The following is a 22,297-nucleotide window of genomic DNA, read 5'->3' as shown; positions in this document are numbered from 1 at the left end:
TTTTCTGCATTACTTTGACAATATCAGCTAGCAATTGAAACATGCAATACAGCGATATCTGATTGAAGATAGAGTGAGTAGGCAGGCGAGCTGGTTGATGACACACATTTTTGAAAAACCGGAGACGGGGACGGACGAAAAAGGGGACAACGCACAAAACGTCTCGAACAGACGTTTCGTGTGTTGTCCTCTTTTTCGTCCGTCCACCCGTCTCCGGTTCTTCAAAAATGTGTAACTATATCTAATTTCGCGTTTCTGACAATACACATCTTGGAATACGAATTCGTTTCGATGCCGATCCGAAGGAGAGCGCGTGCAGCTATGTTACAAGAATAAACGTGGACCCTGCATGCTCTGATACAGGAAAAGAAAAAAAAAATAGAATCACTACCAGCATGTTTTGTTTTTTAATCAGTTCGCTCTCGAAGCCTCTTCGATTTATGAGGGTGCCGTGGGGTTCTCCCGTATTTTAATGTGTGCTTTACCGTTCTCACCTAGAACAGGCGGTAAGACCGTACGACTCAAACAGCTGTACTACACCGCGTTGGCGCGTCGGGCGCGTCAGCGTGAAACCGAAACTAGCTCAGGCGCAGTTTGTGGCCTTCATTTTTTCCGTTGATTTTTTTCTTGAACCTCCCATACCGGAATCGCCGGAACTGCGTCATGAAAGTAGATGGCGCTGCGGAAAGTCAAGCTTCCCTTTTTCACCAACACTCGGAAGCGGGCAGGGGTTTCATCCAGTCAACGGAAAAAAAAAAGAGCTTTGCGATTTGAAACGTAACGTATTTAACACATTTGGGGGTCATATCTTCAAGATTTAGATTCAGACAGCTTCCGATCGACGCCGACGACCAGCCAGTAAACCCACGATGAAAATATGGACCTCGGAACACACGTTCAAGTAAGTGCGCGCCGTGTCTGCCGCGACCTTGGCCTGACGCAAGTACTCTTGGCCGAATACGACAGTTGGTTTGCACTTCTGTAAATCATCGCATATATTCGTAGCCATTGCTCTCGTAGGTGCGTTCCTTGTGTGGATTAGCGTTCCGCTGATCCGCTCGGCCTCGTGCCGATTCAGGTTAGACTTCCATTTCCGGAGGCAAGTGTCGTTCGCTAAGCCCACTTCGTTCAAACTCGTCTCCGAGGTGCAATGTCGAGTCATATACATGTATTACATTTGCGCGACAGGGCGGGAGTACTTGCCGCCGCTTGTTTTCGCTTGTACAGTACCACCCAGTCTTGCCGCGGATGTTTCTACGATCGCTGTACGATGACGAATTTCCCCGTCCGCACGGCTTCATTATTTTTTGTTTAGTTCCTTTATAGTCGCAACTCGCGTTGGCGGAATTTCGGAGAAAGTCTGCGCAGTGGCGTTTTTCAAGCTTCGTTGGTTTATTGTACCGCTGTATCGCGTTCACACTGACTGCAGTCGCTCTTCGAACCGCGTAACCGAAAGACCTCGGTGACGTAGGATGACGTCCAATCGTGACGTCACGAAAGTGCAGCGTGTTAATGGATGCATCGGAAATCTACCGCAAACTTATCAGCCCCTGCGCGCAGCCAGTTTTCATATCGACCCTGAATCGTGGTAGCGGTCACACAGGGTCAAGTTCCTTGTGCCATCAACTGGATTGGGACGTAAATTGTGATATGTGAACTTCCCTAAATTTCATCTAATTTAATTTTGTTTACTCCCCCGAACCCTTTTAAAACGGAAATTTTAAAAGAATACTGGATCGTAAGGGTATGCTTAATTCCGAATGTAATGGAGTCATTCCATGCAAGCACAGGTATGTCAAAAGTGGCATCCTGCCAATATAGTGTGGGTCCTCTAATTCGGCATGTTTGAGACAGTATAACTATTCATTAATAACAATGTCTAGAGGTATGCCAGACAAACCCAATCAATTTTTTTTACAAGTATGTTGAACATAGGCAGTACATTTCTTTTAAATACATTGTTGTAGCCTGTCGGTTTGCTCGGTGCATTTCGGACGGTCAGTTGTAATTGATGGCTTGTTCACACGTCATGCTTTTCTTCCCAACTTCCACGTGACAAAGGTTTCATGCCACCTCATCTATGTAAAATAAATTATTTTAATGTCAAGTCACATTATAAGCGAATAGTGAGATGACACCTTTGATATCCAAACATATTCATGCTTAGTCGATAACTTCGGTGAATGGGCAGTAACCTTCGTCAGCAGAGTTTTGCCAAAAGAATGCTATACTCCGTCTCACCCTAGGATGGACTAGGGCCCGAATGCTGGCGGGCGGAGCACTGTCTCAGAAAAGCTTGCATCCGCATTGCGAAAGAATGCGCGAGAGAAATTTCGATATGCAAAGTATGAAGATCACTAACCTTGCACATATGGTTCTCTGATGTGATGGCACTTTATTTTATATTGGTGAAGTAAAGCTACGTGGTATTTAGTTTCACAAACATTCATGCCATATTTTGTAAACATGTCAACTGTTTGGAGATGTTGGAGGGCGCACAGGCAACATTGACATAAAGTCGTTTCGCCTTAGCTGTAACAATTCAATCCAATCTTTGTCTATGTAAAACATACCCGGACCCGTATCTCCCTTCTGCATGTCACGTGGTCCGTACATATGCTCCTGTGTCGAACACTCCATCCGACTCATCTTCATTTCTTAATGGCCACTGGTTCTGATCCCAGGTTCTCTTTTGCCACATCACTTCCAGACGACATTTAATCTTTTCAGTAGTAGCAAGCAGACGGAGCCGCCGTGAGTTCTTGATAAGCAGACAAAAAACTCTCCTCCGCAAGACGCGTCTTGGTACACTGATACATACGGCAGAGCAAATATACCATGTGGTTTCTAACAGGCTCATGATTGGTTTCGGCGGCCTGTAGCATTGGGCTTTAGTCCATCGTAGGATGAGACGGAGCACAGTATCGGAGCTTTAGCCTGTTTAAACAACAATTCCACACAATTACAAACAAGGTAAATTGACTATGAATCCCTTTGTTCACATCCGTTGACTGTACCAGTCGTTGCCAACTTGTGAGGTGAGGTTAGGTTGGTGCCTCCATGACAATTGATGTGGTACCTGTGACAGACATCTAACGATATAGGGTTGATTTGTCCAGGGTACTTCTATACACGGTGTTATAACAATTCCTATAGCAGTGGGATGCAACAAAAGGCATTATAGCAAGAACCATGGCAGACACAGGAAGAGTTCAGCGTCTGAACATACCTCTTTGTACTTAAAATGCTAAGAGGTGTGTCTTCCTTTTACTTTTTTAGAATGTAGAGACATTGCGTAAATTCAAACAGTAACATTGAACAAACATTTCGGGAAGGGCCTTTAAGTGTTCACACTCTACATGATGTGTGTTCACGCTTGAAGAAGGTAACTTTTTTTCCACAATGTTTGTCCAGCTGTTCCCTATAATGTTAACAATATAATATTTTAACATATCTACTTTTTTTGTATGTAGAGGCTTGCTCATTACACTCTAAATGAAAGATATGACACTGAATGGAATATTGTTTGTCTGTATACATATTCTACTTTCGTTGTTCCACACAATAATTACTGTATTTTCCAGGCTATAGTCTATCTATGCGTGCGGACTATACAAGAATTGTGTTTTTCTATATTGTTCATTAAGACGAGATGTGGCGGATTTTGTGAATGAAAGAGTATGTTGATGATTTATGTATAATACAAGCATATATAATACAACCAAGACAACAATATTTCATGCACAGATGAACTATATACAGGGCAACATACTAGCAATGTTTGAAGACTTTAGCTTTTATAGATACACAGAAAAATAAACTAATCCTAAGCGTTATTGTGTAATACGCTGTATTTGCGATTTTGTTTCTCAAAATAACGACCCTAATAGTCGGTGATTAATACTTTTTGTCAATCCTTTCTGTGTCTAATTTGTCAGGAAATATTTCTCGACTTGTAGCCAGAACAGTTGTTTTGGGGGAAGCCGCCCGAAATGCCAACATCGTGCGATATGCGAAACACGCCTGTGACTGAGGTGGTGCTTACAAATTTATTTAGTGTATTTTCATCAAAATTAAAAATGGTTACCGGATATGGTTGTTCGATCTTACCTGATATCGCCCACTTGCCCCTCTGCTTCCTGGGCATGAAAGGGCGCATTGTTAGTGTTTCCGATTGCCGTCTCTGTGTTTGTGTAGACTGGGCAACGGAGGAAGCATTAAATGAGGAATTTCCCCTTTTTTGTTTGTGGTAGTAACTTGTTACCTATAGTTTTTTTTTGCTTTCAGGGTTGCACTCGAAAGAGGAAAAAAAATTATACCATCTTAATCACCATTAGCAGGAACATCGAAGTGCATGGCATCAGGCACAATCGGAGCACTCTAACGACCAAGCACTTAACTGCAACGCATCCGCAACGCTGCAGTTGCAGTTGTGCGCTGGGTCATTAGAGATCCAGTGCCATGCTAACTGTGATTAAGATATTACTAGACGTTGTCTGTTTTAGAATTTGTCATTGAACGTGTTTAGTGTGAGCTACAGTGTCCCTTCACTTAAAGGCCGCTGTACAAACGGGACGTTCTGCAGGGAAGAACCTTCTCTCCCGAAGCTGGAGACGGGGAGGGAAAGGGCCAGCGTTGGGTGGAAAGGGCGTCTAGAGAATGGGATTAGCCTCGGGGCGAGCCATCCTCTCGAGAGGGAGTGGGGACGGAACAAAGCTGCCGTGGGTAGGGAGCCTTCATGTGCGCTTTGCTGGGGGTTCCGGCTACCAGGTGGAAGATAAGCTTGTCAAACGGCGACCTCGGATGCGAGGACGAGCACGTCAGAGAATTTGAAAATAGCTGCTTGATTAGCTGGAGGACCCAGTGCGGTCTACTGGCTCTAGAAGGTGACTCAGATGAAGAAACTCGTTTTGCTCCAAAACTCTAAAAGCATTCTGGAACCTGAACTCTTGACACAAATAAAAATAACACATACATGAAAAACTACGAAGGCACCTAAGCTTTCTCCTATGATGTGAGAATGCGTGAGCATTACAGGCAGAGTTATGTTGGCGCAACTTGCAATAAAGAAAGGAAAAAAAGAAGTTATGTTGGCGCAACTGGGCGCAACGAATAGCGCGCTAGTTTCACGATCAAGAGGGCCTAGCTTCGAAACCGGGCAGGGGATGGTTTTTTCCTCGTGTTCTTTTTTTATTTCGCTTATTTTTTTTTGTTCGGTCACGTGACAATAAAAATCACATGAACAGAAATTTTTTTGGCCACGTCACCAGAGATTTTTTTTTTCTTATTTCTCCTATTCTTCTGTCTTTTTTTTTTCCCCTTTTTTTTCGGTTTACGCTCCCTTTTGCAAAACTCTTTGCACCAATTTCGCGTTACTTTGGCGTCAGCCAAATAATTTTATTTATGGAAGGGAATTCTGCCGTACGTATCTTATGTTACTATTACCAACCCTGGCTTGCAATACGCATAGAGAATTTCGTCCGGCAACCAGTTTGGGAATGACGAGGCCAAATTTGTGTTATAATTTTTTTGAGGTATAAGCATAATTTCGGCCTCGTTATCCGTCGGTCTCTAAGATCGGCTCGTCAAGTATCTTTTCGGAAAGAGTAGACGACTGGCATTTTTACAGTGCACGTGTGTCGACCAGAGTGAACATTGCTGAAGCGCCTCCAGTGTGATTTTGGCCGTAAATAACTGGAGGCCCCGGGCAAACCCACCCTATGTAGAAAAGTATCTACCTTTCTGGTTTCATAGAGAGCTATGAAAGGGACGAATCCGAGGCGAGTCAAACTACCGGCTTGCAAACGCAATCGTGTTGGCAATAGCTCTAAGGAGTTTGTATGACTCTCTCTGGCGGTGTGCAGAGGGTAAAGGTACGGAGGTAACATATGCTTTCGCCTAGTCACCTCGCAAACGGTTGGGTATTGGCTACAGAGATCCATTTCGCTTTCTTTTATCACCGGGATTATAGCTTGATTTCTGTGTTCCTAATTTCACAGACAGAACTAAATCGCTTTTCTCGTGTGGCGTCACGACGGTGAGACAGAAATCAATCAGTGTACTGGAATTCGACGCTTGTGCTCGTTCTATAGCGCTTCTAAAAACCCTGCAATCACGGCTGTGCAACGTCAACAATGCATAAACTGCAGTTACTTGTACACGTATTGCATCGTGAGGGAACGACTATGACTGGGTAAACAGGAATAGGGAGAATGAGTGCGTGTGATTTGTTGAAGTTCGAATCAACAAATCAAGCTTCAACGAATGCGATAGTATTGCATTCACTCAACCAGCTATATGAGTTTTCAGACGGTATATACCTTCCAAGTATGCGATTCGTGTTCTGCCAGTGGTATTTCAGCTAAATTAAAAAGCAAAATCCACGTTGAAAAAAAAAAAAAAAGTTTACGGTGATTCGAGCCGCTTCCGCGCAGAATCATGTTTCACGTAAGCGTAATCTTGGGGTCGATGCACGACGAGGGGTCTTCAATCATAAAAATAGTTTGATTACGATTATTGGCAACGCTAAAAATTTGAAAGCCAAGCAGTGAAGACTACGGTGTTCTTATAAATATTATATGCATTTCATTTTACACTGTTTGAATACGCTGCCGTCGTTATGTTCTTGAATTATTGGCTAGCTTGTGGCGGACAGGGAAGTCTTGCAGGACCATATGATAGGACCTACACTAAACCTGCCGCGCTGCGAAAAATGTTAGTCCAGTGCATACAAGCTTGTTCAAAACGGACGGAGCGTTGCGCATCCGGCAAAGCGCATTCGGTCGCTGCCCGCGGCGTTTTTCTTTTTTTTTCGAGCAGCGAAATAATTTTTGGTCAAGCAGCAGGCCCCCTCTTCGGCGGGTTAGGCCGGATTAACGGAGGCGTCTCCTAATCCATTCTCCGTGTTGTCCCCTCGGGGAAGGGCGGTAAACAGGGGAGGGGGGGGGGGGGCGGTGAAGGAAGGAAAGGAGGGCAGGGGAGGAGGAAACGCAGAAAAAGTGGAAAGCGCGAACTGTACGGCGGCCTTTAATGGGCAAACAGGATAAATTAGGCCCGCAGGGTTAAATAATCCTCTTCTCTCATTCGGTTAACCTGATCCTGCTCTAAATATGTTTCGTGCATGATCACGGCATTTTGTGACATCGTCCAAGTTCACCAGAAAATGCTTTTCCTGTAATGTTCCCGTTTGAAAGAATCACACCTTCAGTCTTCTGTTTTAGAAATCATTGTAATTTTCTAATTAAAAAGGACCATGCACACGGTAGCCTTCAACTATAGTTATGGGGAGTTGCATTGAGATACAGCTGTGAGTTAATATGACATCTGTGCCTAATATGAATGAAGCATGACAATTGATTCGGGAAGCGGCTTGGCATGTGGCATATGAAGCGTGAATGCCGTGGTAACTCGCAGTTGTATCTGAACGTAGCGTAGTCGAACGCCGCTGTGTGAATGGGCCTTAACAGGAGCCATGCAACATTTAGAACATTCAAGAATCTGCAGCATGTTTTATTTCGTTCATCATAGCACAAGTGAAAGAAAATGTGTCGTTTTTTCCCGGAATATGGCGATTCCACCGTATAATTGCAAAGCAGAAATCTGACTGTTTGCCGGCCTGTGGCCATGTATGTTGTCTGTGGGAACCACATCAAGACGTCATGGGGTACACTATAGTGAATAAAAGCCAAGTTCTATAAATCTTGTCACTAAACATTTTTAAATTTGTCGGAAGCATTTGATTGTCATCAAGATTCATTACACATAGTGCCTCCAGTGCCACCTACCTGAAGTCAACAAGATCATGTCCTCATTGCTGCTTCCGTGATGAATGGGCAAAAACACATTCAGATTTGTGTGTCTTCTCGATCGTCTGAGATCAGTTACCGGCTGTGAACATCAGCTGTGCCAACTGGTTGCAGTGCTTTGATGGGATTAAACTGGAGCTTGAAAAGTGTTTAGATTCAAGGCAAAAACCACTGGACCGCCGGAGAACAGACGGAGTTTGCAAACGTGTTCAAGAACACAACTGGAAGCTCTCCAATCCCCCTGATCAAATCATTGTGCACGTGACTCGGCAGACCGTAAAGGTTAGGGGGTACCATAAACTTCAATTTGCTTAAAGGTATGCTGAACCAAAATTTTGGAGCTTACAAAGCAAGGCTGGAGCAATAGGTGGGATGCTACAAAACTCAAAAACATCACTCATACAACAATATCTCTTATGGTTTGCTGTATTTTTGGAAAAGAAGTGCGCGATTGAACACTGCTGACGAGGTCGACGAGACATGACACATCACGATTCTCATTTTTTGTCCTCTTCGCTTCATCCCCTTGAGCAGGTGAACCGAAGCGAGGAGGAGAGAAGCAAGGCCGCTTCTCTTCATTCTCAACTGTTCCAGGGGGATTGTGACATCATAGTCCTTACTTGATCGTGCCCTGCTTTTCCTAAAATACGGCCATCCTTTCGAGGATGTATAAGTGATGTCTTGGAGTTCATAGCATCTCGTTCAACGCTTCTGCTGCCTTATTTTGCAAAATACAAATTTGTTTCAGCATCCCTTTAACTCTTAAAATAGAAACTAGCATATTCAAGCAAAGGCGGTTTTTAGTTCTGCAGTCTAGAAGTGACAGGGACTAATTCCCACAATTAATGGGCCAAAGTCCGAAAATTGTTGCACTGTCCCTTTAAGCTGTCATCTGCTTAAGACTTGCAAACACTTTCTTTATGTAAGGTGGGGATTGTGTATGAACGTACAGATAAAACAAAAATGAAGCTCATGCTCCCGCAGCCTTGCTGTGAAAACACCCTGTTAAGGCTAGGGGGCAACTTCCACATTCAAAAGGCTCGCTGCACCTCTTGTGCAGCCTCCGTTTGTGCCTGAATTCTCTTGGATGTCCTTCAACTGTGTCTTGTAGATTGACATGTTTCTTTGTTCTGGACAGCCATCCCTGGGAGACAGTGGCCCAAGCGGCTTGGCGCAAGTATCCCAACCCGATGAACCCGGCTGTGGTGGGAATCGACGTGGTAGATCGTCAGGTCAGGGACGGTGTCCTCAAGAGCCATCGCCTTATCAGCACCTGCTGGGGACTACCTTCGTGGGCACAACGGGTGAGGACCTGTCAAAACCAACGGCATTTGTTCAGAGTCACGTCTGCTCGAAGCTGTTGACTTTGATCCTTCCTTCTATCACATTGGCAGCCACATGATTGACGACTTCTGCCATCTTGAGAACGTCCCGACAGAAGCATACAATTTAGATGCCGTTTCGCTATAGTGTGTGTACTGTGCGACGCTGTGGCAGCAGGGCGCATTGACGCTTTTTTGCGTTTTGGGAACCTGCACTTTTACTGCTTAAGCTAGTGCCCCGGATGAGCACGTTTCAGCACGCAAGTAGTTTTAGTGACTATGCTTCAGTTGCAAGAGGAAAAACTGGCTATGGCTTGGCCACACTAGCTGTATGTGTGATATGCTTTATACACAATAGCTTGAAGTAAACATGTCAGTGACATTAAAGGGGCTGTCACCTGCTGAGCTCCAGTACTCTACAAGGAAGCCTTTGTGTTTTGCTATGTGAGATTGGAGGAAGGGGAGAGGACAGGATTTTCCTTGAAGTGTTGCCAGATGGTGAATTTTGCCACGAGATTTTGGGAATCTGTTGTAATTTTTTAAGTTTTTTGTGTCCTGGTTAGTGAACCATTGCACCAAATAAAACCTGATGTAATCTGAGGAAAAATGTCTCATGGCCCCAAACAACTGAAACTGCTGCATTGAGGTAGCCAGTGCTTGGTGGCACAAGCCACTGCTTCACGGAAGCAGAGCTGTATAGCCGTAGAGCCACAGGTTGAAAATACCAGATTGAACTTTCCCACCAGCCCGATGGTGACAATATTTGTGTGTCCACTTCAAACATTAGTTCTTAGTTATTTTATCGAAACTTAAATGTTTCTAGCTCAAAAAAGTTTTTTTTTTTTGACAACTAAATGTTGTTAACACTATTTTGTGCAGTGCATCAACTGAGTGCACAACTTGTTTTTTTTTTAGATAAGTGCAATGAGCATGGTGCTATTTGTGCTCAGTTGGTATGTTTCATTTCACTTAAGCTTCATGTTGTTGAGCATGTTCAGCATATATGCACTTGAAACTGATTAGGTTAATTTATGCTCTTTCTAAAATATTATTGTGAGCATGAATGCTTGATCTCTTTTAGGCACTTTTTATAGCCATCATAATTTTTATACCTATCATTGACGAGTTACGAATCCACACAGAATCCGGTGCTTGCTAAGAAAACCTAGAAAAGCCAAAGTGCTCTTACATAACAGTGTATTTGTAGTCAAGATATCTTTCACAATATCTAGACTTGAGCAGTAAGGGCTGTAAGTTATGTTTTGTGGGTATGCACACATCAATCGTTTGGCACCATTTTGTTGCTTCTTAATTGCGATACTGATTTGTAGAGGATAGAGACAAGGGCACCTAACGTTGACATGATGGTGCTTCCTTGGCTTACAAACTTCTGTCACCTGCGACTGGGTATGACATAAAAAGCAGGTTGGGTTTTACCTTATGAGGTAGTATACCCTGTAAGTAGGACTCTGAGTCTCCATATTCACCAATGAATGCTGATAAATTCCCACCGATTTCAATTTTAGAATCCTGGTATAAAACGAAAAATGCAAAATTTTGGAATGAGCTTGAATGAGAAAAGCCCCCGCAGGACTATAATTCTTTCGCCTTCCTACATGTAAGCAGTCTTGAGTGTCCTCCTGTAATTTTTTGGCACTTGACCTGACAGTTGGCCCATCCCATATATTTTACTTGATTTCTTCGTAGTTTGGGTGGGCATTGTCTCTGAACTTTACGATATATATATTGTTTTAGAGCGCAGCTTTTAGGCGCCCGTTTCCGCGTTAAGCGCCATTGCAGTCGGCGTAACCGCGCGTGTTGCGTTATGGGACGTCGCAGACCTATACACCAATTCAATTCCCCGCTAAATTTAGAGAAGAAACTGAATTGGTGTGTAGGTCTGTGATGTGCCTTAGTGCAACACTGCGCATTCAGTTTCCCCGCTAAATTTAGCGGCAAAATTGACATTACATGACCTCAACACCAATTGTTTGCCCACTAAATTATGTGTGGAAACCGACTTTGTGCATAAGTCACGTGACATGAAGTCATATGACATTATTTTCCCCGCTAAATTTAGCGGGGAAACTGAATTGGTGTTGAGGTCATGTGACGTCAATTTTCCCGCTAAGTCTAGCGGGGAAACTGAGTTTGTTCATAGGTAACGTGACACACAGTCATGTGACGCCATTTTCCCTTTTAAATTTAGCGAGGAAACTGAATTGGTGTTGAGGGTACGTGGCGTCAATTTTGGTAATGGGCGCGTAATGTGCAATGGGGGCATCCGCCCCCATTGCACATTACGCGCCCATTACCAAAATTCATAAGATCTCGGAAAATATGTGCAGTACATTTATATGTAAAATTGATGACCGGACGAGCACCCATTCCCCATTTTTTTGCGATTATCTCCAAAGTTTGAGTGGGCGCTTGCCCGGTATTTTACGGTATATACTGTAAAATCCCGTAAGGGCGCCCGCCCCCGAGAGATTGCCCATCCTGTTTTTCTGGCTGAATATCTGTAACATAAAAATTACGAAACATTGCCCACCCCCGATTACCGTTGGACGTCAGGCGATGTCCGACAGGAATCGTGCGTCAACGACGCGATAGGTGTTACCAGTGTGTCCAAGAAGCCGAGTTCATAGCGGGTTCCCGCGTTTTTGTCTGCGATCTGCGCGCGATATCGGCTCGCGTAACACACTAGTTGTTTCCGCGTGTATATTGCATCGTAAAATGTGATTTTGTGGCGTCTGCGATCTGCGGTATTTGTTTCTGTGACATGCGAGTTTGTAGCATATTCCCGTGTTTTTGTCCGCGATCTGCGCACACGATATCGGCTTCCGTGACAGACAAGATTGTAGCGGGTTTCCGCGTCCTTATCGCACCATGAAACTTTAATCTGCTCCGTCCGCGATCTGTGGTATCCGTTCCTGTGAGATGCAAGTTCTCGGCGGGTTTTCGCGAGTCCTTCGCACGATGAAACGCGAATCTGCTGCGTCGGCAACCTGCGGTGTCCTTTCCCGTCACACAGGAGTTTGTAGCGAATTCCCGCGTGTTTATCGCATTGTAAAACTCGAATTCGCCGTGTTTGCGATCTGCGGTATCAGTTCCTGCGTCACGTGGTTTGTAGCGGGTGCCCCGGCGCTTATAATTAATATTTGATAAAGTTTTGCTGTGGCATCCCCAAAGATAGCCCACCCCATGTTTTTCACCACTTATCTCTTCATTTTGGGTGGGCGTCCTTACGGGATTTTACGGTATATTTCTACAGATCCTGGGTGCTGACCGAACCTGCTATGCTAGTGAACACTCCGTGGTGGACCCCTCACAACGCACAATGACCATGCTTTCCAGAAATGTAAGCAGGCTTTTTATTTTACTCTTTATGCTAGTTGCATTTGATTAACGGGAAGTGTAAAAACCTGCTCTCGGTGTGGTTACTTGATGGGGGGATTTTGCGTCAATATGCCATATGCGAAATGCACAGTGCCATCTAGTGGGGCGCTGAAAAACATGCTCCACCTCATCAGTTGGCTTCGGCGCTGGCAAATGCCAGGGCGTGAAAGCGTAGTTCCGAAGAATGCTCGCACAAGCACTCGCGCGGAGAAAGTGCTTTCGAAAGCCAGGCGCCCGCGCCCATGCTTTGCCAGCACTCAAAGCCAAATTTCGAGCTGAAGTGTACATTTGCCATGTTAGTTGCGGTGAGAAACCAGCCACCGTCGGGGCGACGAGCACGTACATGCGCAAGGAGAGCGTAAAACAGTATGATCCCTTAGCTGGTAGTTGTGGTTGAGAATCGATGACCGTGAGCAGTAGGCCACAATTGTTACCGACAACGCTCAGAAATTGACAAACAGCAGAGGAATCTTTGCCGGAACAAAGATGGCAGCGCACGAGTGGTGCCAGACGTTTGGACAATTTCGCACATGGTCTATTCCTCACGTGCTTCAAAGCATATGCAATGCAAGGCATTCTTAGTAGAGGTGCGCTTAAAATTACTTACCTTTTTATGAAAACAGCTAACATGCTCTCTTTACTGCCATGCACTCGTAGAGCCATTCATTGTCATCTGCAGTGTTGGGAAATACTTTAAACTACTGCTTGAAGTAGGTTTTTACTATCTGGAGCATGAACTTGTACTTTACCTAACATATTTTTTTCTACTACCCGACTTTAAAATACATTATCTTAATTCGGTCTTACTCAGTTTGTATCACAAAACGATGCTTGGTCACCTGTGTGTGCCCAGCCTGCATTAGCGAGCTTCCACAGTACTCGTCTTTTATAGTCATTTTCAAAGGCCGATAACTATATTCCATCTTGGACATTGTGAACATAGCTGGGAAAGGCATGGGTACGAGGGCATTGACTTGGGCTGTGCCTTGCTGCATGGCGGCTTAGGAAACTTTATTCAAGCCCTTTAAAGGGCAATTCCGACCAAAATTCAAAACGAAACAAATTACTGGTATCGCCTTAGTGACACAAAATACGACCCCAGCCAAAATATTACGTCAAGGGGACGCCGCATTCCCAACTAATGCCGATAATAAGAATGCGACCTGCTGCAAGCAGCCGCTCCTTAGCGGGCCGCCAGCGGGTCACCGATCGCTAAAGCAACCTTGGGCCGTGACGTCACGGTCATTCTCTTTTTCTTTTTGCCCCGGTCCAGACGGGCTTGCCCGTTGCGCGGTCGAGCAGTGTAAAGTTTGCTTTTTTGAGACGCTACCGCCGCTACTTCGGCTGGTGCTTGGCGTGTTTAGCTGTTGCTTTTATCTGTAGCCCGTGTAGCTTCGGTATTGAGGAGTTTCAGCGAATATAGGGGGCGCTCCGATCGATCCAACATGGCGGACAAGAGGGGGATAGATTTGCGACGCCCGTAGACCGGTAGCGTATAAATAAAACAAAGCGTGTAGTTCTCTGTTTATTGCCGTGTGCGAGACGATCATTGTTTCAACCAAGACCTACCGTGATGCTTCAGACGAAGTCTTCAAGCCAGTTGAAGGCAAGAAATCTTGCCAGAGTCAAGATATGTGTGCAAGTGTTCGACGTGAGCTCTCACTTCTGGTGCAGCTGTCATCAAGTTGAACCGAATGTACGCGGGTCCAAAGAAAGGTACATATCAACAATGTTTGCGCGTTGAAACTATGACGCGTACTTTATCTAAGACTAAACTTATCGGTCTGCGGCTACAAACATTTTCGTTAACGTTATTTAGATGATGTAACCATTCAGGCCTCGCATTAAAAGGTGTCGCGAATTCTTCGGTTGTTCTAGTTAATTGAGCAAAAAAGCGGTTGGATAGAAAGTATGACAACTGCAGCATACAAGGGACGATTGAGGTCTTTATCCTGCGTATCGAAACATCGGTATCCTTGGTGTTATCTTGCGATCAGCTGGTCGCCGGTCGTCCTGTTTTTACGCGTAATGTAAACAATTCCCGGAAGTGCCAATCTCATTTCTATGTGCTTTTGCACCCATACAAGCCTCGTTTTGGCTCTTGTGGAAAGCTTTATTGTAATAGCAATAGTCTCATCGGTCATTCGAGTTGTATGTGCCACGGTGATATCTGCTGACAAACAAGTCTGTATTAAATGCAAGAAGGAGAACGAAGGTAAAGCTTTTTTAACTGTTTTATTTTTACAGAACAGGGCAAAGCTTCTAAAACAAGACCAAACTAAGCTGATATTTGAGTGTGCTCAAGAATGAATGCCAAAGGTGCTTATGCTAAGTGGTAGATGTATGCAGTTCATTTGCTATTTGCCTCTGCATTGTAAATTGGAAGATATGTATCAGCAGAAGACACATGTCCTTTTGGAAATGTCTTTTATTAGGGCAAAAATAGGTTTTCATACACAGCCGAAGAGTCGCAACACCATTTAATGCGAGGCCTGAATGGTTACATCATCTAAGCAACGTCAACGAAAATGTTTGTAGCCGCAGACCGATAAATTTAGGTTTAGATAAGTGTGCGTCATAGTTTCAGCCTCAAACACGCAACATTGTTGATATGCACCTTTCTTGATGACAACTGCACCAACGTGAGAGAGCCCACGTCGTCGAACACTTGCACACATATCTTGACTATGGTATAACAAGATTTCTTGCTTAAAGTGAAGATCATCTCGCTACGACTAGCTACGACCACCCACCGCAGCGATGCAGGCGTCGAAGGGGCGCAACGCGGTCAGTCGCCGTCACCCGACGCAGCTCGTTTGGCATTCACAGCTTTCCGCCCAGGTGCTTCGTTTGTACTTGGCACTGAGCGTTATTTTCTGTGCTTGTGTGTGCTCCGTGGCTAGATATGGGCCTCAAAAGCAGTTCTTCAGGCTCAATAGCGTTCACCGAAGAACTTCTGAAGAAAATGCCACTTAGGAAAAAAAGCACGAAGACACAACGCACCAGCTTGGCGGACTATGCACTGGGCACGGAAATCGGGCCCTGCGGATTATACAACAAATGCAAACTATCTAAACAAAACAGAAACGTTTTTAGGCTCAAACTGATTACTGCGGACTATACGCCTGGGCACTGGTGCCTGTTGTTATGCATTGTATATTCACTGCTGTTTGTTGTGGCTTGAGACTGCCTTCCTGTAATGATGCAGAGGGATCCACTGAACCTTGAAATAAAGATATTTGAGCACATCTAGATGCAATGCCCCTTGAAGCCAGATGGTCAGGGAAAAGGTGTGCCATTATCTAATTTGCCAACAGCACACCAATGGTCACAATCAAAACTCACCGAGTCAATGGGCAGTTTTTCACCACAACATTTATTGCCGTGTAATCACCAATTTGGTCCATTAAAAACCTTGAGGCTGTAGCCTATAGCACATCTATTCTGGATCTGCAAAGCTTATGCTGTAGACATGCATCATCACATGAGCATGTTTCTTATCAATCTTAAACGTAAAACGCTAGTTATGCAACGAAATTCCCATATCATCACGTTTTTAGCAAATTGAATGGTCCCACCTGTCACACTGTTAGCTTTGGAAGTAAACCAATTCACAATACCACCAGTGGCAAACATCGTGCCAAGCATTAGTGCCGCATGTAGCACAAAAATGTCCTAACTAGGGAAGCAAACTTAATCGATCGTGTTGATTAAAGCACTTAAGTACGGGAGAAATTATCAATCAGAAGGTCACTCGAAAGGGAAGTTTTCTTGCTGAACGAATATGACTTTTTATTGGGCGTTCCGCAATGTAAGGCCGAAGAAATTCACTCCGTGATCCGTACAGAAGCATTTGCTTAGCAGTCGGTCGTGCGTGCTAAAAACAACAAAAACAAAGGTGGATTAGAAACGCGATAGATGCGCCTTTGCACGGAGTACCACTCAAAATCGTGTCAACATAAAGCGACTATGGCCCACCTTGCTAGCACCAATCTTAAAAATTTATCCGTGTAGTCGTCGCAGCCGTGCACCAACCGAAAGCGTTGCCGCAAGCCCTTCTGCCGTCAACTTTGAATCGCTGTTGAGTCTGAAGAACTGCTCTATGAGGTCCATATCCAGCCACTGAGCACATACACAAGCACAGGAAATAATACTCGGTTCCAAGTACAAGCGAAGAACCCGGGGCGGAAAGCCCTGAATGCCGAACGATCTGCGTCGGGCGATGGCGGCTGACTGCGTAGTACTGGTAGTACACAGGTTGCGCTCCTTCGACGCCTGCATCGCTGCGGCGGGTGGTCGTAGCTGGTCGTAGCAGATCGTGTCACCTCTGTTGCTCGTACCGAAACACTAGAGCCGCGTAATATTCTTGCTGCCGAAGTTTATAAGCCTACGTTCGCGGCCAGCGCATATACACAAAGCCACCGCCCAGCGAACCTATCCCCCTCGTTCTCTTTCGGCGACCGGCCGCCAGGGCGGTGACACCGTCGCTGAAACTCCTCATAGCCTTTTGTTTATTTGCTTGTGAAAACTCTATGGCTCGCTTTAGCGAGCAACTCGGTGCGCACTCGCGCGCATCAGTGGTGTTCGACAGAAACACTCTTCCTGCGAAGTGCGTCAGCACGTGGCAGGGGGTCATGTGCATAGGGGTTAAAGCTCCAGCTATTGTAGTCTTCGATGTCTTCACTAAACAATGCGTCTGCTAAAAAAAAAAAAAAAGAAAAAAGAAGCTTGCTCAGTTTGGAAATTGGCACACGACCTTGATGCAGGGATTCAAAATCAAATGCTTTATTTATCCCATATAGAGAAAGGAGGCAAAGGTTACAAAAAAGCAACATTTGTGGGTTGTTGATATGCGTCCTGCATTAAATTAGTGAAAAGGATGATTCCTGCCGTACCACAGTGAAGATGTAAGGTAAAATATGCAGTCAACATAGCAGTGAACTTCGCATTACTAAGTGGCATGTCTTACACAAAAGGTAAACATGATAAAAGTATCCAGATCAATAAAGCAGTCATTGTCAAATGCACTGTTGAACATGGAGCATTCACGCTCCATTGAATGTGGAATGGTGGGCATGTAGACTACAACCACTAACTAGCTCCAATCACAAGTTTTTTTGTGTTTCTTTTGTTACTTTTGAGTGCGGCAAGCCTTTTCTTTGATATTTTCACAAATTAGATACACCACCTAGACAAACTTATGTGGTAAATTACAGTGTCGTAACTTACAAACTCACTCTTTACGCGCCTGAGGAAAAAAAAAACGAATAGACAAACGTATACAACCCAGCACAGGCGTGTTCGAATGCCGCGGCTTGCGCCGGAAAGCCCCAAAGCTTCGCATGTGGGACTGACCCCCAGTGTGAAAGCGAGAGGCCTAGGTACGAGTACGGACAAGCACACGCACGGCGAGGGCCCCTCGAGTACTGTACGTCACTGGCAGCGCGGCGTATAGAACAATGCCGCTCCATCCACGGAGCCCCGATGACAATTTAGGCCTAGAGACGAGTACGGACAAGCGCACGCACAGTGATGGCCACCGGGTACAAAGTTAATCGACGCCTGCCGCACGCGCGCTCCACTGCTCGTATAAACAGCAACAAACAGTCGGAATATTTTGCCGCAGAAAGTTACTTCCGCCGTTTTAGCGAAATAAACAACTACGGTATTGATTTTGGCGTACGCCATAACCACTACCGTAGTCGAAGCAGAGGAGTAGTGAGATCGGCGTCCTACACCGGCACCGAACGAGTTCACTTGCCTGCCAGTCACTAGCTTTTGGGTTACGCACGAATTCTTGCAACATATGCTGGATATCTACCACATATACAGAATTAAAACGAAAGCAGCTTACCTTTTATATTTAAATGGCTAGCGCCACAGAGGCAGATGCCGCTTGGACCGCATACTCGTGGAACGAGAACGACCATGACGTCAACTCCGCCTGGCAGCTGATTTCCAGTGTTGCTGGGGCCTCGAGCGGCTAGTTTCAGTTTTGTCGACCGTCCCCCCCAACAACACTTTGAGGCGTCGATATCTTTAAAACTACACACAATACCGAGAAAAAATTTACACCTTGTAATTCAGGGACGCTGGCTGCGCTAAAAACAGTCATAATTCCAAAATCGAAACTATGGACCGGAGTTTCCCTTTAAAAGAACCTTGTGCTCGCATCCCTGGCTTCTCCATTACTGTGTACAACTTCTGAGGGGAAGTATAAATCTGTACCAACCGCTAACAGCAAAATGGCGGATTGTTATCACGTGAAAACGCTCTATTGTCTTTTGAGACCTTATCTGGTAATTTCTCCGAGAAAAATAATGGCGTGTATAAAATCAATACAAATAAGTGCCTCATAACTGAAGTTAATTTTTTTTTTTTTTTCAAATTTGGTACATAATGTTATTTAAAAATAATTTTTTTTATTATTTATATATATGAAAATTTTGTCTTTTATGTGACACATGCAGGTATCTTCATTTAACCTACTGTAAGATCATATATAATCTTTCTTCTATTTTTATGAGCACTAAGCAAATATTAACAAATGGTTGTGTTTAGCACACTGCTGCCACCAGGAGTTTGCAACTGCCATATGAAAGTGTGACAATCTGACAGGTATGTACTTAAACCTAAAATGTAACAAAGTAAATGAATCAAATAGCATTTTTCTTAGTCACAGTTCATTCTAAAAAAAGGAAAAGTAATATGTGTTTTTTTTTATCGGTAAAGGCCCATTCACACACTTGCGACTCCTTGGTTCCCCCTAGCCCATATCCCTTCAGTTGGTCCGGGAGGTTTTCCTGATTCACATTGTCATATGCCCCTTTGATGTCCAAAAATGCTATCCATAATGGCCTTTGACTTGTCATTGCTATTTGTATGCACTGAGTGATTGCGAATAAGTTATCTAGTCGTTTATCTCTCCTGAAACCCTTTTGAAGCTCCCCCAGAATCTGCTTTCTCTCTGCCCATTCTTCCATTCTTCTTCTTACAATTTGCATAGCTAGTCTGTACTGTGATTGGTCGGTATGATTTGATACTGTCTGTCTCCCTTGCCCTTAATCTCATCCTGCTCAATTTCCAGTCACTGGGTACCTCCTCTCCCATAATTATCTGGTCAATCACCTGCCTCAGTTTCAATTTGCTTGTTTTGCCTAGAACTTTTATCTGTCTCATTGGTATGCCATCTGGACCTGTCGCAGTTCCAGCCTTTCCTTCTGCTTTTTCCCATTCCCCTGTCGTCTTCCTCTTCTTCACTATGGTCCGCCTTTTGTGTTGTGTAGTTGTTGCCATTCCCTACGGCCTGACCTGGTTCTAACTCTGAAAATGCTGTTTCGATTGTATGTCTAATGTGTTCTCTTGCCTCTTCCCCCTCTACCTTTGTCCCTTCCTGTGTGGTTAGTGTCTGCTGGTATTCCTCAGTCTTTTTTCTCTGTGCACTGATGTGCTCCCAGAACCTTTTTGCCACATTCTTATCATTCTAGTTTATCTCTATCATCCACTGGACCCCCGCCCTCCCAATTTTGGCCTGTATCAATGCGGATGCCTCCCGCTTTCTTTCCTGAAAGTCCTCCCATTTTGATGCTACTTTGGCTGGTGTGGCCCCCTTTTTCTTTGCCCATCTGTGTTCTCTAGATGCCGCTTGGCATCTCAATATTGCTGCCTGGACCTCTTTACCCACCAGCTTTTGAGCTTGAGTTTTAGTTTTCTTCTTTCTTCCCCCCCTGGCTACGTGCCTGCCTTGGGCCCATAAACCATTTGTTATCCATCCTTTTCGCTACGAGATGACAGACCTAAGGTCATTATCACCGCACTATTCAGCACTCGAAGCAATAAAACATAACCCAACTTTCTTGACTGCCGTAACAATGCCACAGATGCCGTGCTTTTCATTGATGGAATTAGCGCCATGTGTGTGTGCTCCCTCGCGGCCGCCATCTTTGCCCAGTGTGCACAGACGCTCCCAACAATTCCTGCCAATTCTAGCAAAAAAAAAATTTTTTTTTTTGTAAAGTATTTTTTTAAAAATTGTTACTGTCACCATATATATATATTTTTTTCACATGTGTTATTCGGGTAATTGGTTTCAACACAATACCAAACAAAAAAAATCCTGTCATTTTCAGTTTCATTTGTCCTCATTTTTAGATAAAAATAAGTATGTGTAATTATTAGGTTGAGTCCCAAGAAAATTTTTTACTGTTTGGAATTTTAAAGAGATGCCAAATGGCAACTCATTCCATTCGGGAATTGGAATCAAAATTCAATCCATTAAAAGGACCAGTTGAAAGGCAAGTAGAACCACTTGGAAGGCAAGTAGAACCACTTGGAAGGCAAGTAGAACCACTTGGAAAGCAACTGGAACCACTTACTTCAAAGTGGTTTTCTTATCATGACCACTTTGAAGGCAAGTGGAACCACTTTAAGATCATAGCCACTTGGAAAGCAAGTGGTACCACTTCAAAGTGGTTTGCTGACCATGACCACTTGGAAGGCAAGTGGAACCAATAGACCCCTTCCCAAACACGAAGTGCCTCATCACGGCAAAGTCCATGCAATGCATGCAGCGAATTAGTTGACCATGGAGTTTCGGTTTTGAATGTTGGACATGTGGGGCGGTATGGCCGTCTGCCGTGTGGAGTCGTTGGTGTGGTCGCATGCAACTGCGATCCGCGTGAGGGTGGCATTCCTTTTTAATTTATTTTTAATTTTTATTTTCATTACTTGCCGATCACGTCTGTACTTAATGTCACTAGAGAATTTTAGTAGATCGTAACTTTGTTAGATTTACCGGCACCTCCTGCACCATCGCAGAAAAGTGTAGCGCAGTGTACTTCCGGTATGTGTATTAAGGTACGACCGGAAGTACACCGCCCTACACTTTCCTGCACTGGTGCAGTTAAATCGAACGAAGCTCTTGTTTTCAGGCAACACTTTGTGTAAGAGCTCGCGCTGTCCATGAGCTTTCGTTCTGCCACTTCGAAGCATGCCCTGAAGTGCGCACCCAGAGCGATAACGGGCCTCTGAAAACAATCTACAAAACTCACTATTTTAACATGGTCTAAGCGCAAAAGCTACACGTGCGAGTGGATGGCATTGACCGGTGGCCCAGCTGCTTGAGCGCTCGTAGCCTTAGAGCCTATCCACGTTAAGGTGACACGAAGTATAAATTCACAATGCATAATAGGAAGTTTTAGTAGATCGTGTTTTCAGGTAACGCTATGTGTAGCGGAAGCTCGCACTGCCACTTCAAAGCACGCCCTGAAGCACGCGCCCAGAGCGATAGGGGGCCTCTGAAAATGATCTGAAACTCACTATTAAGTGCTTGCACTACGAGGTTCAAATAGAGGTTTGCAATGCAACAGGAAACGCGATTGTATGCGCACCATCCTATGAATCACGGCTGGTTGCATACTGCTTGGGAGGTCAAAAGCGGCCGCTACAGTGTCAACCTAAGTTTTACAGAAAATCTCCGTTGCAGCTTGCAAGATAATTTCGTCAGAGGGAAACATTTTGACACAAGCAGAGGTGTGACATCTGCGCCAATTGCGCCATTTGGATACAAACCCAATTTTCTGCGCCTAGTTGCGCCAAAAACGCAAAATCGGTCAAAATTGCACCACACTGCTCCAAAGTAACTCAAAAACTAATAAAAAAATTTTGCGGCGACGCTGTGTCATATAGGTTTAAAATACTGACCTTTTTGGGTTCAAAACTGAGTTCTGAAAAATTAATTCAGCATACGTATAAACCAAAAAAAAACACCAA

At 44.5% G+C, this 22,297-nt stretch overlaps 1 protein-coding gene across 1 annotated transcript in view; it reads left to right on the top strand.

The window, feature by feature from the left end:
• Positions 1-660: 660 nt before the first annotated feature.
• LOC8028155 (protein slowmo) overlaps positions 661-22,297 on the top strand; it is a 35,170-nt gene continuing 13,533 nt past the window's right edge. The window contains exons 1-3 of the mRNA XM_002410576.5: positions 661-901; positions 8,944-9,109; positions 12,402-12,488. Of these exons, the coding sequence (XP_002410621.2) occupies positions 870-901; positions 8,944-9,109; positions 12,402-12,488 (285 nt within the window). The 5' untranslated portion in view covers positions 661-869. The remainder of the gene's footprint in view (positions 902-8,943; positions 9,110-12,401; positions 12,489-22,297) is intronic.

This window comes from Ixodes scapularis, unplaced genomic scaffold, assembly GCF_016920785.2.
Source record: "Ixodes scapularis isolate PalLabHiFi unplaced genomic scaffold, ASM1692078v2 PGA_scaffold9__187_contigs__length_104089568, whole genome shotgun sequence".
NCBI classification, from domain to species: domain Eukaryota; kingdom Metazoa; phylum Arthropoda; class Arachnida; order Ixodida; family Ixodidae; genus Ixodes; species Ixodes scapularis.
This window is presented reverse-complemented; position numbering and strand designations above follow the sequence as displayed.